The 23892-nt window shown below is 45.9% G+C and overlaps 1 protein-coding gene across 1 annotated transcript in view; it reads left to right on the top strand.

The window, feature by feature from the left end:
- The window catches only part of BTBD16 (BTB domain containing 16), a 71288-nt gene that overhangs the window by 33275 nt on the left and 14121 nt on the right, over positions 1–23892 (top strand). Inside the window, exons 8-9 of the mRNA XM_010599215.3 lie at positions 1371–1501; positions 10532–10651. Coding sequence (XP_010597517.1) covers positions 1371–1501; positions 10532–10651 — 251 coding nt within the window. The remainder of the gene's footprint in view (positions 1–1370; positions 1502–10531; positions 10652–23892) is intronic.

Here is a 23892-nt window from a genome sequence, read left to right as displayed (position 1 = left end):
TCAGTGCCTTTTTGGCCCGGGAAGAACCCTAGGCCCTGAGGACATGGGAGATGTATTAAGACCCTTGCCCTTTACTCCTTCTTCCTTTTAGAATGTGTGCCCATAAAAACCACAACTCTTCCTGAATGCAATCAAACACTTCGAGGGACAGAGTAGCAGGGGCTGGAGTCCGGGGACCATGGTTTCAGGGGACATCTAGGTCAATTGGCACAACAAAGTTTAAGAAAATGTTCTGCATCCCACTTTGGTGAGTGGCATCTGGGATCTTGAAAGCTTGTGAGCAGCCATCTAAGTTGCATCAATTAGTCCCAACCCACCAGAACGAAGAACACCAAAGACACAAGGAAAATATTAGCCCAAGAGACAAAAGGGCCACATAAACCAGAGACTCCATCAGCCTGAGACCAGAAGAACTAGATGGCACCCAGCCACTACCAATGACCGCCCTGACAGGGAACACAACAGAGAGTCCCGGATGGAGCAGGAGAAAAGTGTGGTGCAGAACTCAAACTCACATAAAAAGACCAGACTTAATGGTCTGACGGAGACTAGAAGAGCCCCAGAAGACATGGCCCCCGGACTCTGTTAACCCAGAACTAAAACCATTCCCAAAGCCAACTCTTCAGACAAAGATTAGACTGGACCATAAAACATAAAATAATACTCGTGAAGAGTGTGCTTCTTAGTTCAAGCAGATACACATCACCAAGTGGGCAGCTCCTATCTGGAAGCAGGATGAGAAGGCAGAAAGGGACAGGAGCTTGTTGGATGGACACAGAAACCTGGGTAGAAAGGGGGAGTGTGCTGTTACATTATAGGAATGCAACTGGTGTCACATAACAATACGTGCATAAATTTTTGTATGAGAAACTAACTTGAGCTGTAAACTTTCACCTAAAGAATAATTAAAAAAAAAAAAGAACCACTGAGTCCACGTGGGTAACACCCCGTGGGCCCTGTCCGTGACCAGTCACTGGTTTTAGCCCACAGGTGTCAACATGCGAGCCCTGTGGCCTGGCCATCTGGGCTTTAGTCCAGCTCTGCCACTTACCACTCGAGCGACTGTAGGCAAGTCCCAGAAAGTTTGGGGCCTCAGTTTCTTCATCAGTAAAATAGGGATAGTAGTGACCTCATCAAGTTGCTGGGAGGATTGGTCTAAATCAGCTAGCCCAGGTCCCTGAGCACAGTAAACACTCAGTGTGATCTGTTGTAGTTAATGTGCTCATTCATTTTTTATTATTTTAGAGAAAAACTGTGAGCACCTCTGCAGCCTGAGACCCCATGAGCGTATGCATGTAGCACCCCCTCTGGCCAGCAGAGGGTGCCGAGAGTTCATAAATGCCTTTGTTGGATGGGTTTTCTCTCCTCAGTACAGGGAAAAGCAGCTCACCATGGCCTGCGAGAAGTGGCTAGAAATGAACCTGGTCCCTGTGCTGGGGAAGCAGGTCCACCTTCGGAGTATCCCACAGGACCTACTCCACAAAGTGCTGAAGTCCCCCAGGTCAGAGCTGATTTCCGGGGTGGTGGGGGCAGACCAGGGGGCTGCTGCTAGGGGTCAGGGCGAAGGTATGTGTTCAGTGGGGCCTGCACCCACACCCATGCTGACAGGCCCAGCGGATGGAGCTTCCTGGATCCCAAACTTCCTGCCTCAACTGACCAAAAATGCCAGCACCGTACATGGTGCTAAGGAGCTCTTGTAGTCCAGTGGTTAATCGCTTAGCTGCTAACTGAAAGGTCAGTCATTTGAACCCACCAGCCACTCTGCAGGAGAAATATGTGGCAGTCTGCTTCTGCAAAGATTACAGCCTTGGAAACCCTATGGGGCAGTTCTGCTCTGTCCTGTAGGGTCGTTACGAGTCAGAATTGACTCGATGGCAGTGGGAGTGCATGGGGCTGGGAGAGGAGGCTCCCTTCACCCCCCTTTTTCTGAGTGCACCCCCTGCAGGTACGTGTTGGCTCATTACCCACCTGGGCTAGAAAACTAGAAACCTCATAGCCTAAATAATTATTTTTAAAAAACACGACAACATCGATATATATTCATTGTGGACAATTTGGAAAATAGAGAAAAACAGAAAAGGGCAGACAGACATCCTCCTCCTCAACCAGTTTATATCTCTAGCCCAGATTTCTCTCCTCAGCAACTCTAGACCCAAATATTCAGCTGCCTCCTCGGCCCCTCCCACACTTCAGGCTAAAACTCTACTCTTGATGCCTCCTTTTTGAACTCCCCTTTTCCCCCAGTGTTCCAGAACCACTCAACCAGCTGCTCGAGCTAGAACCTCAAGACACACTCGGACACTGCTTCACCCTTACTGCCCACACCCAGTCAATTCTATTTCCAAAGCGACCTGTCTCCATGGGCCTCTCTGCACCAGGCATTGCTCGAGACTTAGCCCCCATCATCTCCCACCTGGACCGACAAAGTGGTCCCTAACTGAGGGTCTTGACCGCTTTCAATCATGTCACTCACCAAAGGGCCTGTGGTTCCTTCCCTTCACACTTGGGATGAGATACAGTCTCCTCCTGTGGCCGACAGCCTCTCTGTGATCTGGCCCGCATGCATCCCGCAGCCACCACTCCCTGCCCGCCTTCCCCTCCAGCTGCCCTGTACGCTGCCCTTTCTACCTGAGATGCCGATCCCTGGCTGGCCTCTTCTCATGCTTGGAGCAGTTCATGGGGCGATCCCCCAGTGGTAGGCCTTTTAGATGATTCCCAATGGTTAACTGACATAAATACACCTTGGTGAACATCCTTCAGGTTATTTCCCTAGACTAAATTCCTAGAAGTGAGATTACTAAATCAAAAAGACTTTCAGTTTGCTTTTATTAGTCTTTTTAAAAACACCCTTTCCCGTGATTCACCCTATTGTTCAATTTTTGTCCTGTTTGCTTTACCATTTCCCTCTCCGTGTGCACCCACAGAAACGCATATTCTTGTTTCTGAACTATTGGAGGGTAAGTTTCATACATCATGCTTCTTTCCCTCTAAATGCTTCAGTACTTATTTCCTGAGGAAAAAGATATCCTCTTATATAACTACCACGCAGTTATCAACTTCGGGAAATTGAGCATTGCTATAATACTTTAAAATCATTGACTCAGTACTGTTCTTTATAGCATCTTTCTGCCTTCAATACAGAATCCAGTCTAAAATCACATTGCATTTATTTGTCATGTCTCTTTGGGCCTCTTTTTAAAAACTTGTTGCTACCCATTGCTAGGTGGTGGTTGTTGTTGTTAGGTGCCGTTGAGTTGGCTCCAACTCATAGCGACCGTATGTGCAACAGAGCAAAACACTGCCCGGTCCTGCGCCATCTTCACAGTCGTTGCTGTGCTTGAGCCCATTGTCAGCCACTGTGTCAGTCCATCTCATTGAAGGTCTTCCTCTTTTTCGCTGACCCTCTACTTTACCAAGCATAATGTTCTTTTCCGGGGACTGATCCTTCCTGATAACATGTCCAAAGTATGTGAGACGTAGTCTCCCCATTCTTGCTTCTAAGGAGCATTCTGGTTGTCCTTCTAAGACAGATTTGTTCATTCTTTTGGCAATCCATGGTACATTCAATATTCTTTGACAATACCACAATTCGGAGGCATCAGTTCTTCTTTGTTCTTCCTTACTCATTGTACAGCTTTTGCATGCATACGAGGTCAGGAGCACATTATTCCTCAAGGTGACATCTCCCCACGTGTCTGTCAGTTTGTCATACTGTGCAGTCTTGTGTGTTGCTGTGATGCTGGAAGCTATGCCACTGGTATTCAAATACTGGCAGGGTCACCCATGGCTGACAGGTTTCAGCTGAGCTTCCAGACTAAGACAAACGAGGAAGAAGGACCTGGTAGTCTGCTTCTGAAAAGAATTAGCCAGTGAAAACCTTATGAATTGTTACATTACCAAAGTTATATTCCCTTAGGGTGAATTTCAAAAATGAGAACTAAATTCTACTAAATATTTTATAGGTAGGTTCTAAAAAAATGTTTGCTCATGTTTTTGTGGTAGAAAGCATTCTGATATTATAAATTAGATGTAAAAAGATTGACTCTACTAAGCAGCCTGCAATCTCAAGAGTGGTAGAAGAGACTTACGATATTGAGGAGACCTTATTATCTAACAAGACCTCAGGAACCCAGGCCCAAGAGCAGCCCCAGCGTGCTCCATGTGTTCTCTGAGTATTTCTGCATTTCTGCCCTCTGCTTTTCCCCACGTGTGCTCTCTCCCGCCCTCCACAGGAGCACAGCTTATGCAATCATTGAAGAAAGATAAACATGTCAGCCCTTAGGCTTTTCATAACACTGTCCCTCCCTTGGAAAGACTGAGCTGTCCCACCCTGGCAGCATTTAACCAAGAAAGGGGGAAAAAAAAAGTCTGACCATAACCAGTACGTTAATGATGGGATTGGCCTTGCAAAACGTACGCTGGGCAGGAAAAGAGCTCAAGAACATGACGCGTCCAGTGTCTAGACGCACAGGTTTGGGGAGACATGACTGATGTGGACACTGGGTCCTGGTCCTCTGGCGCCTCCCCAGAAGCAGTCTGCAGAGACAGTCCAGGGCCATCCTGACTGAGCGGGGAAGGGCTCTGCATGGCCTCGGGGGTGTCAGCAGCCTGAGCACACTGGGTGGGCGAGGTGAGCATGACCAGGGCTGACAGCTTTCGGCACTCACACCATCCCGGGTGGACCCTCCTTGACCAGGTGGTCTCCAGCGACCCCTGCCTTAAAGCTTGAAGTGTGGGGAGTAACAGAGAGCCCAGGAGAGGGCTGGAGCTGTGCCCCAAGCACAGTGAGATTGTTAGAACTGTAAGCAGCCCAGAGCCCCTCATTTGAGGCCTTTGCTAGTGTCAGGCTGCCAGCTGGTAGATCTGGCACCATGGACCAGCCCTCAAGAAGGTGGGCCTTTTGGGGCATGCTGTGCTATGTACACGGTCCCATGAGTCCCCATAACCCCATGCAGTGGGCACAGTTATTATCCCTCTTCCACAGGTGAAGTCACTGAAGGGCAGAGCGTTGAGGGGATATTCCTAGCCTAAAAATATACAGGGCAGGGCTTGTGCCCAGGTCTCCTGTGACTCCAGTCCACGCCCTTGACCTTGAACCTCCTCATTTGTTATGGAGGCTGGGGCTTCCCAGCAACTAGAAGAAAACAACGAGAATTGGGCGTTCCTAAGAAGCCACAGGAAACCCTGGCGGCATAGTGGTTAAGAGCTATAGCTGCTAACTGGAAGGCGGCAGTTTGAATCCACCAGGCACTCCTCGGAAACTCAATGGGGCAGTTCTACTTTGTCCTGTAGGGTCATCATGAGTCGGAATCGACTCAGCGGCAACGGGTTTGGGTTTTTTTTTTTTTAAGAAGCCACATGACCTCAGAGAGGTTTGTGTGGAAATGCTAAACCCGAAGGTAGGGTGGGGCATCCAAGGTCCCACTTGGCTGTCCCTCTGGCTGTGGACTGCAGCCATCCCCAAGTTTGTGGGTCTTATTGGAACAACATTCGTTTCTTAGCAGATGCTTTATCTTATGGCAGGTGGGGGCATGACCTGGGCGCCTCTTGAGGGGAGTGCTAACGAGCAGTTTCTATTAGCCACCGCAGCTGCTATCGCCAGCTGTGAGGGACCATTCAGCAATTTAACGCTAATTGCCACAGGCACTATTTTCTGTAGTTAGGCCCCTGCCTTCTGGGCTGTCCAGCCTTCCCCTTCTGAAGTCTCTTTGACATCACTGTCCTTTGGGTTTTGCTTTCCATTTTGTAAACAACCTAGAGTAAAATACACACCATTTTCCTGACCTCCTGGGCCTCTGGTTTTAATTTATTTTCCTGGACCTTTGGTTTTCAGTTAATTTTCTTTTCAGAGGTCACCATTAGGTTATCCTGTTCTACTAACTCCCGGACATGATGGAACCCTCTGGAAGAGAAGCTCCTTATAGACCTAGGAGGATAGAGAACTCAGAGTCATCTAGTTCCCATCTGTGTGAAAGGCTACCTTCCAACCAGCTCAGAGGGAAATGCATCCCTCTTTGTGTCCATTTCTGCCCAATTTCCCTGTCTAGGAGACGAGGAGCCTGAGGTTTCAAGAGGTCCCTAAAGACAAGCACCCCCTTCCCATGCCCGTCGTGTGTCTTCCATATACAGGGCTGTCCCACAGCATTGTTTCCAATGCTGGAAGCCACTTCTCACTAGCTTCTGGAACACCACTGGGTATCCATCTCAAACATAGTAATCCCTGAAGCTGATGCTTTTCTGGCTAGTAACAATAATAACAACGTAGTTGGTGACGGTGGTGGTTGCCATCAAGTCAGCTCTGACTCACGGCGACCCCATGTGTGCGAGTAGAACTGCTCCATAGGGTTTTCAAGACTGTGACCTTTTGGAAGCAGATAGCCAGGCCAGACTTCCGAGGCATCTGTAGGTGGGATTTGAACCACCAACCATTCAGATAGCGTAGTCCAGGGCTTAACCATTTGCCAATTAACACTCTGAATGAGTTATCCAGTCTAATTCCTACAGCGACCCAATGAGGTAGGTATTGTCACCTGTGTTTTCCGCTTGTGGAGTGGTGATTACAGGAAACGAAGGGTCCTGCCATGGTCCCTCCACGCAGCGTGAGAGCAGGGTTTGAACCCAGGTGTGAGCAGCCTCAAGGGCACTGATGTGCTCCTCTTGTGTTCCTTTTTCCTTATTGATGGTTAGGATCAATAAGAAGCAGTAAGGATATTGAGATCTTTAGTTAAAAAATTACAAGGGTAGAAGGATAATACAAAACATTATGGTACCCACCTCTCTAAATGAGCAAATGGTAACATTTTGTCATAAACGCTTTGAATTTAAGAATTAAATAAAATATTACTGATAAAGGAGAAGTTGCCTATGCCCTCCTCCCCACTCTCCTACCACCCCACCTCCTTCCCTAAAGACAACCAACCCCCGTTGGGAGCTTGTTGGATCTAATCCATGGATTATACTCTTACTACATATGAGTGTTCAGAAATAATGCTTAATATTGTTCTGTGGAAGTTTAAACTTCAAATAGATGTTCCTGTAGCGACTGTGATTTTTGCAATTTGTTTTATTCACCCGACTTCATGCTTCGTGTTCTCTCCATGGCGTTACTTACATCTTTTGTTTTACTTGTACAGGGCTCGACTGGGTGAACGGACAGCTATTTTTTCATTCCCCTCCTAAAGGTCTCCTTTTATTTGTTTCATTTCTTGCTATGACAGACAATCCTGCAATGGTCATCTTTGTTCAGATCTTCTTGTCCACATGGGCATGGCTTTCTCTATGGTTTATATTCAAAAAGGGGTTTTGTTATTTATAAACAATTTTCTCAAAAAAAAAAAAAAAGATAGAGCACAAACAATGTTTTGCTGAAAGCATTTTTTTCGTCCTAAAGAACGAACACCAGCTCAATCCCAATGGCTGCCAGCGAGGACAGTGAACACCAGAGGACAGCCCAGGTGTTGGTGTCCATGGGAGGCAGATGTGGGATTTCTGTCAGCTCTGTCTTGGTTGAGGCCGTCAGAGCTCTAAGGCAAATGAAAATGTGCTTATATCTCCTCGCTGTGGTTATTTGCTGCAGGAACTAATACTTGGGGGTGCTGATACTTGGCCTCAAGACAGAGGGGCTTGCTTAAAAATTGCCCTTCATAATAACAGTAAACCAGGATTCTGATTCACGGAGCTCCCAGTCACTCTCCCAGTCACTCTCCCAAGTTGCTGCAACCAAACCCTCATTGGTACAAATCTCCAAGAACCTTCTGTGCTTGACAACCTTGAATATGGAGTCTGCACTAGAAGTCACACAGCGTCTGTCCCCAGCTCAGCAGTGGTTGAGATTTGACTGAGTTCTCCTTGGGACGTCACCCCAAGGGGCCCTGCATGGAGTCGCCTGCCTCACCGTGATTGCCCAGACAGTGCAGAAGTTGGCTCTGTCTGGCTGGGGTCACCGTGCATCTGTGGGTGGCCTAAAAACCAGATAATAGGAAAGAGACAGTCTACTGTGTCCAAAAATAGAGTGAGACGTGGGTAGGTGACATTTCCCTTGCCCTTTAGAGTCACCGTTTAGTTTGGGTTCCACCTACCAAGACCACTTAAATTGGTGGATGCAGAGGCTGCAATGAGCACTGTAAAATGGTGACACATTTTGAACCCAGGTGTCATCATCATGGTCCCCTAGAGACTTAAGTACAGTGGCCTCACTAGGGGGATGTGGGGGTGTGAACTACATGAGTGACATTGTCAGAGGGGTGACACCAAAATGACTGTCTACGAAATTTCCGTGCAGTGTTTCAGCAGAAATTTATTATTTTTTATAAAAATATCCCTGTAGTTAGTATAACAACAAAAACATTTTTCATAAGCCCAGCTTATGTGTATCAATATACCCACGAGACTAGAACTCTATGCTAATTTACTTTCGGAACTTCTAATGCCCCCCGGTCAGAGCTGTCATTATGACCTGGTCACGATGATGTGGTTTTGTCTGCACGTGCCACAAGCACACGCTGTTGCTTTCGTTAATGCCAGTTGTTATAGTCACTGATTTTGTCAAATTTCCTGGTGTTTTAGCTGTAATATTGCGGATTTAATTAGTATTTGTGAACCTTTATCAATAACTTTTTTGAGAATGAAGTAGTAATTAAAGGAAAAGAAGGAGCGATACATGGGAATTACGATTTATAAGTAACGTTAGTACAAAACACATTACTAAGGATTCTGTATGGTCTGGTACAGGAGGAGGTCCATAAGGGATGACACCATGAGTTATCACACTGGGTGACACCAACCCTAGTGACGCCACTGTTCAATGGGTTTAGGAAATGGTAAAACGACTTCTTAGATAATGAAGTCATCAGAGGCTGTTAGAGGAGCGGTTTGTGAAGCACCCTTACTTTACGGAGCGAACACCCTGGAGGGCACCAGCTGTTCTTTCTCATCGTTCCTGATGAGAGGCTCATGTGGCAACAGGCAGAGCATGGGCTCTGAGGCCAGGACCAGCCCTGCCAGGTATTCACTGAGCTCATTACTATGTGCCAGGCACTGTGCTGCGCACTTTGCATGTGTGTGGTCAGCACAGTAACGGCCCCCAAAGATGCTCATGTCCCAGCCTGAGGAACCTGTGATTATGTTAGGGCACATGGAAGGTAGCCGGCGGAAATAAGTTTGCTAACCAGCTGACCTTAAAATAGAGAGTAAAAGCCTCGATTTTCCCAGCAGCCCCTCCTCCATCTTCAAACCAGCAGTGTAGCATCTTCACATCACTCTCTCGTTCTGCCCTTCTACCTCCCTCTTCCACATTCTAGAAGCTAGAAAAGGCAAGGAAATGGATATTCCCCTAGAACCTCCAGAAGGAATGCTGCCGTGCCCACACCTTGGTTTTAGTCCAGTGAGACTCATTCAGACTTCTGACCTCTAGAACTGTGAGACAATAAACTTGGGCTGTTTTAAGCCGCTCAGTTTGTGCTAATTTGTTACAGCAGCCATGGGAAACTCATACACTGTGTCATCTCTTCCAGTCTTCACGCTATCCTCTGAGCGGCTCCTAGTTTAGCCAAAAAAAAAAAAAGTTGTTGAGTTAACTCCACCTCGTGGCAACCCCACTGTGTGTCAGAGTAGAACTGTGCTCCATAGGGTTTCCAATTGCTGATTTTTTCAGAAGTAGGCTACCAGGCCTTTCTTCTGAGGTGCCCCTGTGTGGGCTTGAACCTCCAACCTTTCTGTTAGCAGCTGAACGTGTTAACTATTTGCACCACCCAGGGACTCCGTTGTTATTTTACAGATGAGGAAATTGCAACCAAAGGGCCATGAAGCAACTTGCAGTTTCCCCAGACAGTTTGAGGAGGAACTGAGATTCTAACCCTGCCCATGCCCAATCCCGATTCCAGGTCCACATGACCTTGGATAAGTTGCTTATGTTCTAGGTCCTCAATAGGTTGGGACCAGGATGAAGCAAGGGAGGCACTCAGCATGGTTGCAAAATTTAAGGGGGCACCAAAAAACTCAACCATCAAGATAAATTATACTTTTATACAGTATTTTAAAAAAATCAAAACTAATGCAAGGAACCCACAATGCTCAAAATATCAGCATTTTGAATAAAGGTAGGATCCACCTCAATATCCACATTTTTAAGAATAAGGAATAGATTCCAATTTTGCAGGGCTGTTGTGTGGGGTTCAATAAGGAAAGTATGGAAAACACCTTGGGAGCACAGTACACGTGTTAAGAGTTCATTAAATAAGGGCCATTGTTCTTGCAGGCAGTGTGGTATGGTGGCGGTGGTGGGACACTCAGGCTCCTGCAGGTGCGCGTGAAACTTCCAGGGCTCAAATCCCAGCTGTGCTGTCATTACAGCCCACGTGACTCTGAGCAGGCCATTTAACTTCTTTGTGTCTGAGGCTGCTGACAGGCTCTGAGATGATGCCACCTCATTCCTAAACTCGATTCTTTCAATTGTCCCATAAATGAATGGTTTAAGCATTTGCTATTCCTAACAATTTTGTCTCTCTCTCTCTTTTTTTTTTTTTTTGCCCAGCTTGTTTACCTTCAGTGAGTTTCATCTTCTGAAAACAATGCTTTTTTGGGTCTACTTGCAACTAAACCAAAAAATTCAGACAGTTCCGATCTATGAGACCGTGCTGGCATTTTTTAACAGGTAACATGACTTAGCATTGATTGGCAAAATGGAGACAGTGCTTTTTTCGCTCATACCGTGATGGGGGTGGGTGAGTGGAGAAGAGTCTTGGTGACGTAAAAGTTAAGCACTCGGCTGCTAACCGAAAGGTCTGTGGTTCCAACCCACCAGCTGCTCCTTGGGAGAAAAGACCTGGCAATCTTCTCCCGTAAAGATTACAGCCTAGGAAAGCCTATGGGGCAGTTTTACTATGAGTCAGAACTGACTCAACAGCACACAACTGCAACAACAACGAAGGGGGAAAGGACCCATGATATAATTTTTCATAGCATCATCCAGAGTAGAGGGAATGCAACTTTTTTTATGGGGCCTAAGATAATGGGTGACTTTGAACAACTAGATTACCTGGAAAAGTAACACGTAAGTGTTGTAACATGAGATAATAACGTGCTTCTGAGAACTTGTCCTGAGTCCAGTAATAGGCATGCTGCAAAGGGCACTCTTTTTATCCAGGAAAATTACTGCGCTGCACTGACCTCAAAAGACTTCGTATTTAAATGTACTTGAAGCAGGCCAGACCATTCTCCTTTGTATTTTACGAGATAGAATAGGAAATTCTGGGTTTTCTGGACAAATAAAAAAGGATTTGAATGTACTAACGTTTTGTAGGATTAATCCAGTTTTTTCGACTCGAGGGCACTGAGTTTTTGGTGGGTAGACATATAAATTCCAGAAGTTATGTATCTCAATATTTAAGTGAAAAATAACAATGACACCCTTGAAACCCGCTTACTAAGTATAGTTACCCTGATAAGCACTTTGGTGCATTCTGTCACTTAATCTGCGTACTAAGAGGCTAGTTTCATTGTTCCCATTTTACAGATGAGGAAACTGAGGTCGAGATGAAATATCTTATCAGAGATCACACAAGTGGTAAGGGCTGGGGTCTGATTTCAACCCAGATCTGCCAAAGCCCAAGATGCATCACTGCCCATTCCTAGAATGACAGATAGGATTCCTCTCCTGTGCCCACTCCGGTTGGTTTGGTAATGGTTCCCTCAGCACTGTGTTAAGAAAGATCCTGAGGTTGCCTCTAGGTTCAGGGTTGTCATTATTGTCGGTGTGGTCGTTAAAGTTGTGTGTCATTGTGGCTGGGCCATGATTCTCAGTGGTTTGGCAGTTATGATGTAGTTTGGCAGTCATGTAATGATGTGATCACTTCCGTGTTGAGATTTGATGTAATGTGATCACTTGCATGATGGGATCTACTGTGAGTAGCCCATCAGTTGAAAGGGAGTTTCCTTGGGTATGTAGCCTACATCCAATTTAAGTGGACTTTCTGGCAAGGCTCTCAGGCTTTTGAATGCAATGGATCCTGCAGCTGGCGCCTGTTCATGACCTCCGGTTCTTGGGACTTGAGCTAGCGGCTTACCTGCCATCTTGCCTGCCTATCTTGGGATTCGTCAGTCTTCACAGCCTGTGAGCAAGAGCCCTGCTGTCTGACCTGCCCATCTTGGGTTTGCCAGCTCCTGCGGCTATGTGAATAAGGAGAAGCCTCTATCCTGATCCATGGACTTGGGATGGGCCAGCCTCTACAACCGCATGAGCCATTTCCTTAATATAAATCTCTCTGTGTATACATTTATATGATTTATTGGTTCTGCTTCTCTAGAGAACCCCACCTAAGACAATCAGCGTTGTTGTTATTGGCCAAGGGCCTCTAAAATGGCCTTGCAGTATACATTTTTTTCTCCTCCCCGTGTCTGCCCCTTACCACAAGTGTTTTCTATCTGTTCAGTCTAGCATGTCCTGATTAACAATGTCTGCTGTGACATGGGAGGAGGGGAGGGTGGGCGTGGTAGTCCATGGGCTCAGTTTTCTGTCTCCTTGGCCTCTATTAACACTGCCCAAGCTGGCTGCTGAACATGGTAACCCTGTAGCCCACGGGATCCTGGGCCCACCAGGGAGCCGCTCTAGAAGGGAAACAACTGGCCACATTACCTTTGCTGTATTTTTTTTTTTTTCGATTTTGGCAAAAATATACGTAACACTTGCCAATTCAACAATTTTTATGCGTATAATTCAGGGATGTTGATTACATTCTTCATGTCAGTGCAGCCTTGTCCTTTTCTGAGTTATTCCACCACTATTAACAGAAACTCAGCACCTGCCACGAAATAACGCCCCTCCCCCCACCCTCCACCCTAGTGTTGCTGCCGTGTGTTGATTCCAATCATAGTGACCCTGTAGGCCAGAGTTTCCTAGCCTGAAGTCTTTAAGGGAGCAGATCCTCAGGTCTTTTCTCCTGGCGAGCGGCTGGTGGGTTCAAACCACTGACCTTTCAGTTAAAAAAAATTAGTAGCCAAGTATTTAACCATTGTGCCACCAGGGCTCCTTCCCACCCCGGTGACCACTAATAGGCTCTGGTTTCTGTATATTTGCCTATCGCATATATAAGTGAGATCAGACAGTATTTGTCCTTCCGTGACTGATTTCACTCAGTATATTGTTTTCAAGCTTCACCTGTGTTGGTGGCACGCATCAGGACTTCGTTTCTTTGTATGGCTGAGTGATATTCCATTGCATGTATACACCACATTGTGTTTGTCCATTCATTCGTTGATGGATCTTGCGTTGTTTCCACCTTTTGGCTACCATGAACAGTGCTGCAGTGAACGCTGGCAGGCAGCTGTTGGGTTTGTTTCTGCACCCCACATCAGCAGGAATTGGGGGCTTCCACGCATGAGAAGAGACATTCAGAGAAGTCAATAACTCCGTTTCTTTTGCACACGCGAGTTTAGCAGATAAACACATCTTCTACGTATTACTAACCGGCAGCTTGATCTCTGTTGAAGGCAAGTTTCAACTGCTCTGTTTTGAAGCATTTAATCTGTTTCTGAAACAGCTGTGCACCATGTTAACAAAACAGCCCATTTTTTTCTGTCTGGTTATTTGGGGAAGGCAGTATTCAGTCCCGGAATTCTATGCACTTTGCTTGGTTTCTGTATAATTTGCTGGGAACCCAAATGTTTTAAGCGCCCCCCCCCAATAGCCCACAAGACACTTCTTCCGATGAGTCATGCACACCCGGAGAAACTGCTCCTTGGCCCCAGATTCTCTGTCTTGCTGCAAACAGCTCAGCACAGAAGATGGGAAATGAGCTAGGATGTGGTCTTAATGTGAGCCAAACAAGTAGGAATGAGAGAGTTAAGGTGCTAGGCCCCTGCATTGGAAGTGGGGTTCAGTGACCTTTCCTAGCACCCCCAAGCTCCTCCCAGAGAGCAGAGGGAATGTGGGCCCCCTCGCCATCATAGCTTTGCCATTCCTCTTGAATCTGCATGGATCCGATTCTGACCCTCAAACCTCACCCTCCGCATGACACTTCTCCAAGCTGCCTGATCCTGCACGGTTTTTCTTGTTGGAAACCATTTGCTTGTTTCCAAATCATCTCACTGCCCAACTCAAAGTCATGCCTTCTAACAGAGATGACCCTTGACTGCCTGTGGGCCTGACCTGTGTCCCCTCCCTCCCTCACGCCCTCTGCCCTCCCTTTGCCTACCACCAACTCCAGCAACCTGCTGTCAGACTGGAAGAAAAGGCGAGAAAGCAAGGAGAAGCTCTTTCCCCTCCAGGCCTAAGGCTGGCTCTCCCCGTGGCCTCCCAGCTGTGAAGACGCAGCAGGCCATGTTTAGGATCGTGAATGCTTCGTCTCCAGTCCTAGCCCACTCCATGGCCCCACAACAGTGGCGCCTCTGAGACTGCACCCTGTCAATGGCCCTCCACTCCCAAACACACATCTCCTGACTCTCCAGGCTCCTTAACCTTGTGGGTCAGCACTCGCTACCCATGCTCACTCCACCCCAGTCTGCTGTGCCCCCTCTTCTGGCCCCTCCTGGGCAGGGGCTCCATAAGAGCTTCTCTGAGCAGCCCTTCTCAGAGATGGCCTCCCTGACTAATGTCCTCACTCTGAATTTGTTCTCACCCCATGCCACTTCAGGCAAGTCACAGCCAACCAAAGGAAGAAACCTGCCTGTCTGAGGGATGGTGCTCCAGTCCATCAGGGGCTCAGAGACCACCCAGCACAAGTAATGCCACCACGGCCAGTCACACTTAACTGGGGTGAGCAGAAGGAACACAGCCCAAGGAATTCTTGTCCAGACAGGAGATAGGCTATACCCTGCTCTGTGCAGGGCCCCAGCTGAGTGCCTTTTCATGAAACCAAGACTATTTCACCTGGTTCTCCTAAGCGGTTCACTTTGGTCAATGTATTTGGCTGTAGGGAATGACTTGACTTTTGCTTTAGAGCAATTTCTTGGCTGAGCTTGTTGACATACCTTTAAAATGGCTTCAAAGCAGGTCTCTCTGTTTTTAAAAGAATGCCTACCTTTGCCATGCCCCCTAGATGTGCTCTCTGCAGCGGGTTGTCAGAGGGACCTTGGAGTCCTCTTGGCCAAACTGTCCCAGAAACCCTTGCCTTAGACTGCCATTATTATAGAACCATCCTTACAATGGCCATAAGCTATCCTCTTTTTGTGGGGTAGAGGACTGACTGGCTTGCTACCAAATTAGGCCTGATAGATAAATGCACATGCTTTTAAAACACATTTTTATGAGCCTCTTGAGTCACATGGAGTCCCTGGGTAGTACAAATGGTTAAGCGCTTGGCTGCTAACCAAAAGGTTGGAGGTTCAAATCTACCCCAAGGTGCCTTGGAAGAAAGGGCTGGCGATTTACTTTGGAGAAATCAGCCATTGAGAACCCTATGGAGCACAGCTCTACTCTGACACACACAGGGTCGCCACGAGTCAGAATTGACTCGATGGCAACTGGTTTGGTTTTGACTTGTATATACGTCCTGCCTCACGTATATGTACTGTTGCGGATACGTCATAAGCAGCTTATGGGAAGGGTTTATGATCCTTTGTCTTACCACCAACTTTCCTGGCACATTGCTAAACTTATGTTGAATGATGAGAGTCCATCAAACATTTCTATGGTATTTCAGTTCTCCTCAGAGAAGTAGATCTTAGCATACTGATGCAGAATTTAGAGAACACCATGCCTGCAACAACTTGAAATAATGGGGATGGCAGATGGATTTCCATTTTTATTAAGAGAACTTGTTCAGTGCACCAGGCTGAGGAGGAGTCTATGGCTTTCTCTAGGCCTGGTGAGAAAGAATGTCTTGGTTGGTCGGTGGTGTCCACCCTGGACATGGGGTGGACAGTGGGGGTGCCGTGCTCCCTTGTCCCCATCCCTTCCCTAAAGCTGACCAGCAGGTGTGCAGGGCCTCGGGGCTGCTGGCTTAGGGTGCTGGTGGCCAAAGGCTCTGGCTGTGGGAAGGACAGCTTGCTCCCAGTGTGGGAGGAGGAAGCCGGGGGGGAAGTCACAGTCAGTTCGGACAGAATTGGGTCACCAGCAGGGTTGAGCTACAAAGCTCAGCCAGACCAAAGGAAACAGCTAATCAGGGCAGTTTTAGTGACCACTGTCAGTGACTTGTCCAGAGCCGTTAAAGAGGGAGCAGAGGGGCAGACCCCCTGGGAGGTAGTGAACAGGAAGTGGAGTATCTGGCCCAATTTGTAAAGTGGCATATATTGACAATATGACTTTAAAGGCAGAGTGATTTATAAGCTGGCTCCTGGAGTCGGGGAGCAGTGGTCATAGTGGACATTTGAGGCCATCGTCTTATGAGGAGCTGCACAATGGCAACCTGCTTTCATAGTATGGAGGCAGTTGTGTGTGGCGCTGGCGAACCCAGCATCGGAGGAGGAGGATTTAGGGCATTAACTGAGTAAAACGAATTCGTCCCTCTTGGCTCACGCATCATGGCAGCGCCCGTAAGACTTGTGAGAAGGCTTATTTGTACCCATCACTCCTCCGATGCCTACCATACTTGCACTTCCATGGGCCCAAGCTTTCTCTGCCCTCCCCATTTGCTTTCATTTGTTGATTTTTTCCAATCTTTCATTCAGTCAGCAAATATTTACTGAGCACGTACTGTGTGCCAGGGACATGGACGGAAGTCTGACAGAGCAGTTTCTCTATCTAGCCAGGTGTCCAGGGACCTCTCTAAGCTTCTTTTCATTGCTGTGCATGTACATCAGTGTGGGAAGGGAACACACACACACACCTTCACACCCCACAGACTATTTTCCTGGCAATGGTTATTTTAGAAAAACAAATATGCAGTCCAGAATTAAATTCTGCATCATCTTGTAGGAAAAGCAAAAAAAAAAAAAGGAACACAAACGAAGCTGTTGCCTTTATCCATGAAAGAAGAGCCATCACTTTGTTTCAGCCAAGGAAGCTCAGGACCTGGAAAACCTCATCCATTGGAGAAAAGCAGTTACATCTTAAATTTGTAAAAAGTACCTTTTTTAATACACATACATTTAAAAAGTAACATATACAACACACAATACAGGAGAGCTCAGCACAATTGGACTAAACCAAAAGGAAAGAAGTTCCCTGAATAAACTGACCACTTCGATGGCCAGTAGCAGGGGCAGGGGTCTGGGGACCATGGTTTCAGGGGTCATCTAAGTCAATTGGCATAATAAAATCTATTAACGAAACGTTCTGCATCCCACTTTGGACAGCGGCATCAGGGGTCTTAAAAGCTAGCAAGTGGCCATCTAAGATGCATCAATTGGTCTCAACCCACCTGGAGCAAAGGAGAATGAAGAACACCAAGGACACAAGGTGATTACGAGCCCAAGAGACAGAAAGGGCCACATAAACCATAGACTACATCAGCCTGAGACCAGAAGAACTAGATGGTACCCAGCTATAACTGATGACTGCCCTGACAGGGAACACAACAGAGAACCCTTGAGGGAGCAGGAGAGCTATGGGATGCAGACCCCAAATTCTCGCAAAAAGACCAGACTTAATGGTCTGACTGAGAGTAGAAGGGCCCCGGAGGTCATGGTCCCCAGACCTTCTGCTAGCCCAAGACAAGGAACCACTCCCAAAGCCAACTCTTCAGACAGGAATTGGACTGGACAATGGGATAGAAAACGATGCTGGTGAAGAATGAGCTTCTTGAATCAAGGAGACACATGAGACTATGTAGGCATCTCCTGTCTGGAGGGGAGATGAGGGGGCAGAGGGGGGTCAGAGGCTGGCCGACTGGACACAAAAAGAGAGAGTGGAGGGAAGGAGTGTGCTGTCTCATTAGGGGGAGAGCAAGTAGGAGTATAGCAAGGTGTATATAAATTTTTGTATGAGAGACTGACTTGATTTGTAAACTTTCACTTAAAGCACAATAAAAATTAAATTAAAATAAAAAGTAATATACATATTTATTTATTAATTTATTTGTGCTTTAGGTGAAGCTTCACAGAGCAAATTAGTTTCTCATTCAACAATTTATATACAAACCATTTTGCAACATAAGTTGCAATCCTCACTATGGGTCAACATTCTCCCCTTCCACACCCCAATTCCCCATTTCCATTCATCTATAATTTTAAAAGAACATTTGAAAATATATGTGTGTGTGTAAACTGCACATATCTTAAGTGAACAATTCAATGAATTTCCTCAAGGTGAACACACACTTGTGTAACCAGCATCCAGCCCAAGAAACAACACAACCAGCCTTTCTAAAGTGCCTTCTCTCAGTCACTATCTCCTCCACCCAGGGTAAACAACACCCTGATGTTTACTATCATTTCGTATCACCTGTTTTTGAACTTTATATCACTAGAATGATATAGTATACACTTTGTAATGTCTGGCTTCTTTCACTCAGCATCCACGTGATTGAGTGTAGCATTACTTTGTACGTTCTCAGAATATTTCATATACAATTATACCACAATTTCTTTGTTCATTCTGATGTTGGACTAGTCAGGAATAGTCCTATATACAATTTTGTGCACGTTTTTTGATATACGTCATGATGGATTTCTATTGGATATACACCTAGGAATCGAATTACTGTGTTATAGGATATGAGTAAGTTCAGCTTTAGTTTTCATTGCCTTCAAGTCAGTTCCAACTCATGGCGACACAGTGTGTGTCCAAGTAGAACTGCTCTCCATAGGGTTTTCAGGGACTGGTTTTTCAGAAGTAGATCACCACGCCTTTCTTCCAAGGTGCCTCTGGGTGGACTTCATTTAACAGCCTAGAAACTGTTGTACCACCCAGGGCCTCCTCAAATACTGCCAGGTAGTTTTCCAAAGCGGTTGTCCTAATTTACTCTCTGACCAGCCATGTATGAGACTTAGAGGTTTTCTGTATCCATGCCAACCCCTGGTATTTTCAATCTTTTACTTTTACTAATTCGCCCTTGTTGCTTTAAGTTACAATTCCCTACTAATGAGATTGAGCAGGTCTTCATATGTTTATTAACTGTTTAATTATCTTCTTTAGTGAGGTGCCCGTTCAACTCCTTTGACTATTTTTTCCTATTGGGTGGTCAGGTTTTTCTCTTAATAATTTGTAATTTAAAAAAAAAAAAAAAATTTTTTTTTTATATTCTGGTACAAGTCTTCATCAGATATATAAATTGCAAATTCCTTCATCTGTGACTGGCGTTCACACTCTCTTAATGGTTTTTTTTTTCATTTGTACTTCAGATGGTTTACAAAGCAAATTAGTTTCTCACTAAACAATTAATACACATTGATTTATTTTTATTTGTATTGTGCTTTAAGTGAAAGTTTACAAATCAAGTCAGTCTCTCATACAAAAATTTATATACACCTTGCTATATACCCCTAACTGCTCTCCCCCGATGAGACAGCCTGCTCCCTCCCTCCACTCTCTCTTTTCGTGTCCATTCTGCCAGCTTCTGACCCCCTCTGCCCTCTCATCTCCCCTCCAGATAGGAGATGCCGACATAGTCTCAAGTGTCTACTTGATCCAAGAAGCTCACTCTTCACCTGCATCTTTTTCTATCCCATTGTCTCGTCCAATCCCTGTCTGAAGAGTTGGCTTTGGGAGTGGTTCCTTGTCTTGGGCTAGCAGAAGGTCTGGGGACCATGACTTCCGGGGTCCTTCTAGTCTCAGTCAGACCATTAAGTCTGATCTTATGAGAATTTGGGGTCCGCATCCCACTGCTCTCCTGCTCCCTCAGGGGTTCTCTGTTGTGTCCCCTGTCGGTCATCGGTAGTAGCCGGGCACCATCTAGTTCTTCTGGTCTCAGGATGATGTAGTCACTGGTTCATGTGGCCTTTTCTGTCTCTTGGGCTCGTAATCGCCTCGTGTCCTTGGTGTTCTTCATTCTCCTTTGATCCAGGTGGGTTGAGACAAACTGATGCATCTTAGATGGCTGCTTGCTGGCATTTAAGACCCCAGACGCCACTCTTCAAAGTGGGGTGCAGAACATCATGCTTCTTTACCTCTAAATGCTTCAGTACTTATTTCCTAAGGAAAAGGATATTCTCTTATATAAGTACCATTCAGTTATCAACTTTGGGAAATTGAACACTGATGTAATACTTAAAAATCATCGACTCAATATGATCCTTTATAACATTTTTCTGCATCCCACTGCTCTCCTGATCCTTCAGGGGTTCTCTGTTGTGTTCCCTGTCAGGGCAATACACATTGTTTTGTGACATTGGTTGCCAACCCCACGACACGTTAGCACTTTCCGCTTCTCGACCTTGGGCTCCCCATTACCACCTTTCCTGACACCTCCTGCCCTCTCATCCCTGTCCCCGGGCTGGTGTACCCATTTACATTTAGTCTCGTTTTGTTTTATGGCCCTGTCCAATCTTTGGCTGAAGGGTGAACCTCACAAGTGACTTTAGTACTGAGCTAAAAGGGTGTCCAGGGGCCATACACTCAGGGTTTCTCCAATCTCTGTCAGGCCAGCAAGTCTGGTCTTCCTTTTTGTGTTGGAATTTTGTTCTATGTCTTTTTCCAGCTCTGTCTGGGAACCTCTACTGTGATTCCTGTCAGAGCAGTCAGTGTTGGTAGCCCGGCACCATCTAGACGTGCTGGACTCAGTCTGGTGGAGGCTGTGGTTCTTGTGGTCCATTAGTCCTTTGGACTAATCTTTCCTTTGTGTCTTTGGTTTTCTTCATTCTCTCTTGCTCCAAATGGGGTGAGACCAGTGGAGTATCTTAGATGGCCACTCACAAGCTTTTAAGACCTCAGATGCTACTCAACTCTTAATGGTATTTTTTATAAACAAAAGTTTTTAACTTTAAGGAAGCCCAATTTATCAAGCTTTTCTTTTATTGTGAGGGCTATTTAAGAAATCTTTGCCTACACCACAAACTGACAGACAGGTGGTGGTTCCAGATTATGGAGAGAAAATATTCAATCTTTCACCATCAAATAAGATTTTAACTGTAGGTTTTGTTTTGTTTTTTTGTAGGTGCCCTTTATCAGGTTTAGGAGACCCTGGTGACATAGTGGTTAAGAGCTACGGCTGCTAACCAAAAGGTCGGCAGTTTGAATCTACCAGGGTTGCTAGGAGTTGGAATTGACTCGACAGCAATGGATTTGGTTTTTATCAGTTGGAGCCTGGTGGTGCAGTGGTTAAGAGCTCAGGTGCTAACCAAAAGGTCAGCAGTTTGAGTCCACCAGCACTCCTTGGAAACCCTATGGGGCAGTTCCACTCTGTCCTATAGGATCTCTATCAGTCGGAATCGACCCAACAGCAGTGGGTTTGGGTTTTTTGTTTTTCTGTTTTTTGCCTTTTTTTTTTAAATCAGGTTGAGGAAGTTCCCTTTGTTCCTAGTTTGAAGAGAGTTTCTACCAGAAATAAATGTTGTGTTTTGTCAAATATTTAACTTGCTGTTCTTTTTCTAGTTTCATAAGGCAGAAGCTTAGGTTACCGTTGATTTAAGACCTTTTTTCTTTCATAATGTGTTTCGTGCTATAAATTTCTCTCTAAGCCCTGTCTTAGCTGCATCCCACAACTTTGGACATGTTGTGTGTTTAATTTCATTCTGCTCAAAATATTTTCTAATTTCCCTTTTGAGTTCTGCTTTGACCCATGGATTCTTTAAACTATGGTCTTTATTCTCCCAATATTTGAGAATTTTCCAGATACCTCTCCGTTATTGGCTTCCCATTCAATTCCATTATTATCAGAAAAAATGCTTTGTATTTTTTTAAAAAAACTACTGAGACTTGTTTTATGGCCCAGAATATAATCTGTCTTAGTAAATGTTATCTTTTTAATGTCTGGACTTTATCATATCAGACATTGTTAATTTGTGCATTGGTGTTTTCTTTTCCTTAATCAGCCTTGCTAGGGATTTATTTTATTAGTCTTTTTAAAGGACTACTTTTTGGTTTTGTTGATTTTTTTTTCAATTGTATTTTTTTTCTATTTTATTATTTGTTTATCTTCGTTATTTCCTTCTACTTCGAGTATTATCTGATGTTTTCTTTCTAACTTCTTGAGATGGATACTAGATAATTGACATTCTGTACTTTCTCTTTTCTAGTTTATAGCTATACATTTCCTGTAGCTGCATTCACATGTTTTAATACAATATGGGTGTGTACAGGCCTCAGGATGGGGGCTACAGCATGACAAAATGTGTTCAGTTCATGTCAGTTCTTCAACTGTTCATTTCATAAAACTGAAGAACTTGGATGCTGGCAGATCCCTTAGAGATCAACTGGTCCAACCCTTCTATTTTGCAGCTGAGTAAACTGAGGCCCAGGGAAGCTAAGGGGCTTGCTGCTCCTTTAGCCAACTGGTGGTGGAGTTGGATTGAGCTTGGTCTCCCAGGTCTTCTGAGATATTTTACTTGGACATCTGAAGGGTGTGAACAAATCATTACAGACCTGTCATGCTGGTTTTTAACTGATTTATTCACCACTGAAAGTCTCCCTCTTAGATGCTGCAAGGGTGGGTTCTGGTATTGGGCTTACATCCTCAGATGGGCTCCTGAAAGCGGCTACTGAAGGCAATTCCTGCAGCATCCCGACCTCTGGATTTTTCTGACCTCCGCAGCTGCGTCTCCTCCTCCTGAACCCTTCCCACATCTGACTGGAGAAGGTGGCCAGGCACTCCTCTGGGAAGCCTTCCCTGATCTCACCTACACATGGGGTAGATCCCTCCTCCCAGCATCTCTTTGCAGAGAGAGCATGTGCAGGCTGCATGAGTGTGCACTCCCCTGACAAGCCCGTCACGCTTCCCCCACCTCCTCCCACACACACACCAAGCGAGGGGAACCCTGGAGGAGAGCGGCCCAGCCATGCCCTGCCCCTGCAGTGCCCTGACCCTGCTCCTGTCCCCAGTGAAATGCTCCATGGGGTCCTGTCCCCAGGTTGGACAGAGCCCATGTGCCTCTTGTGATTAATGGCATTTGCAGATGGAGCCACAGAGTCATCATGAAACTGGACTCTCTTGATGTGACAACTGATTTCTTTACCAGAACATTCGTTTTTAAATGTCCCATGAGTCATGGACAACGAGGCCGTTAAATTGTTCTTTTTCAGAATTGTTCCACCAAGCCCTCTGTGGAGAAGTTGATATAAATTTCAGACAAGAGGCTGTCTCACTACCTGCCTTTTGCATTTCTTACCTTTCCATTTCTTCTTTTGCTCTGACCAGCACTGCCCTCACTGCCCTTTAAACTGGCTTTCTGGATCCTGAATCTCCCTTGGTTTCCAGGTCCCTAAATAAGGAGCCCTGGTTGTGCAGTGGTTAAGCAGTTGGCTGCTAAGCAAAAGGTCAGCGGGAGAAAGAGGTGGCAGTCTGCTTCTGTAGAGATTTACAGCCTTGGAAACCCTGTAGGGAAGTTCTGCTCTGTCTATAGGGTTGCTATGAGTCAGAATCAACTCGATGTCAGGGAGTTTGGTTTTTTGGTTTAGAGGAATAGACTGGTGGGAGTTGGGGCTAGACAGTTGGCAGGCCCCAAATCGTTCATCCAATTCATTCATTCGACATTTTTCAAGCTAAGTGCACTCTAAGAGGCGCTGAGGATACAAGAGAAACCAAACAGACACAAATCCCCATCGTCATGGGGCTGACAGTCTAGGGGCAGAGACATTAAATAAATAAGGTGTCTGGTAGAAGGTGACACACCTGAGTCTGAATTCCAGTTCTGCCATGCACGGCTATATGACTTTGGGCAAGTAACCCAACCGTTCTGGGCCATCCCTAGACTGGAGATGCCAGGGCCAGGACTGATGTACGGGTTCACGCTGATGCAAGGAAAAGGCCCAGTCCAGCCGCTGGCAGGAGGTGCTGAAAGATAGAGGCATCAGGCGAGTAATGATGGCAGTGGTAGGAATTGTCGTTGGTGTTAGGAGGCAAGAGGAAAATCTCCTGGTTCTTT

Source organism: Loxodonta africana, chromosome 16, assembly GCF_030014295.1.
Source record: "Loxodonta africana isolate mLoxAfr1 chromosome 16, mLoxAfr1.hap2, whole genome shotgun sequence".
NCBI lineage: Eukaryota > Metazoa > Chordata > Mammalia > Proboscidea > Elephantidae > Loxodonta > Loxodonta africana.
This window is presented reverse-complemented; position numbering and strand designations above follow the sequence as displayed.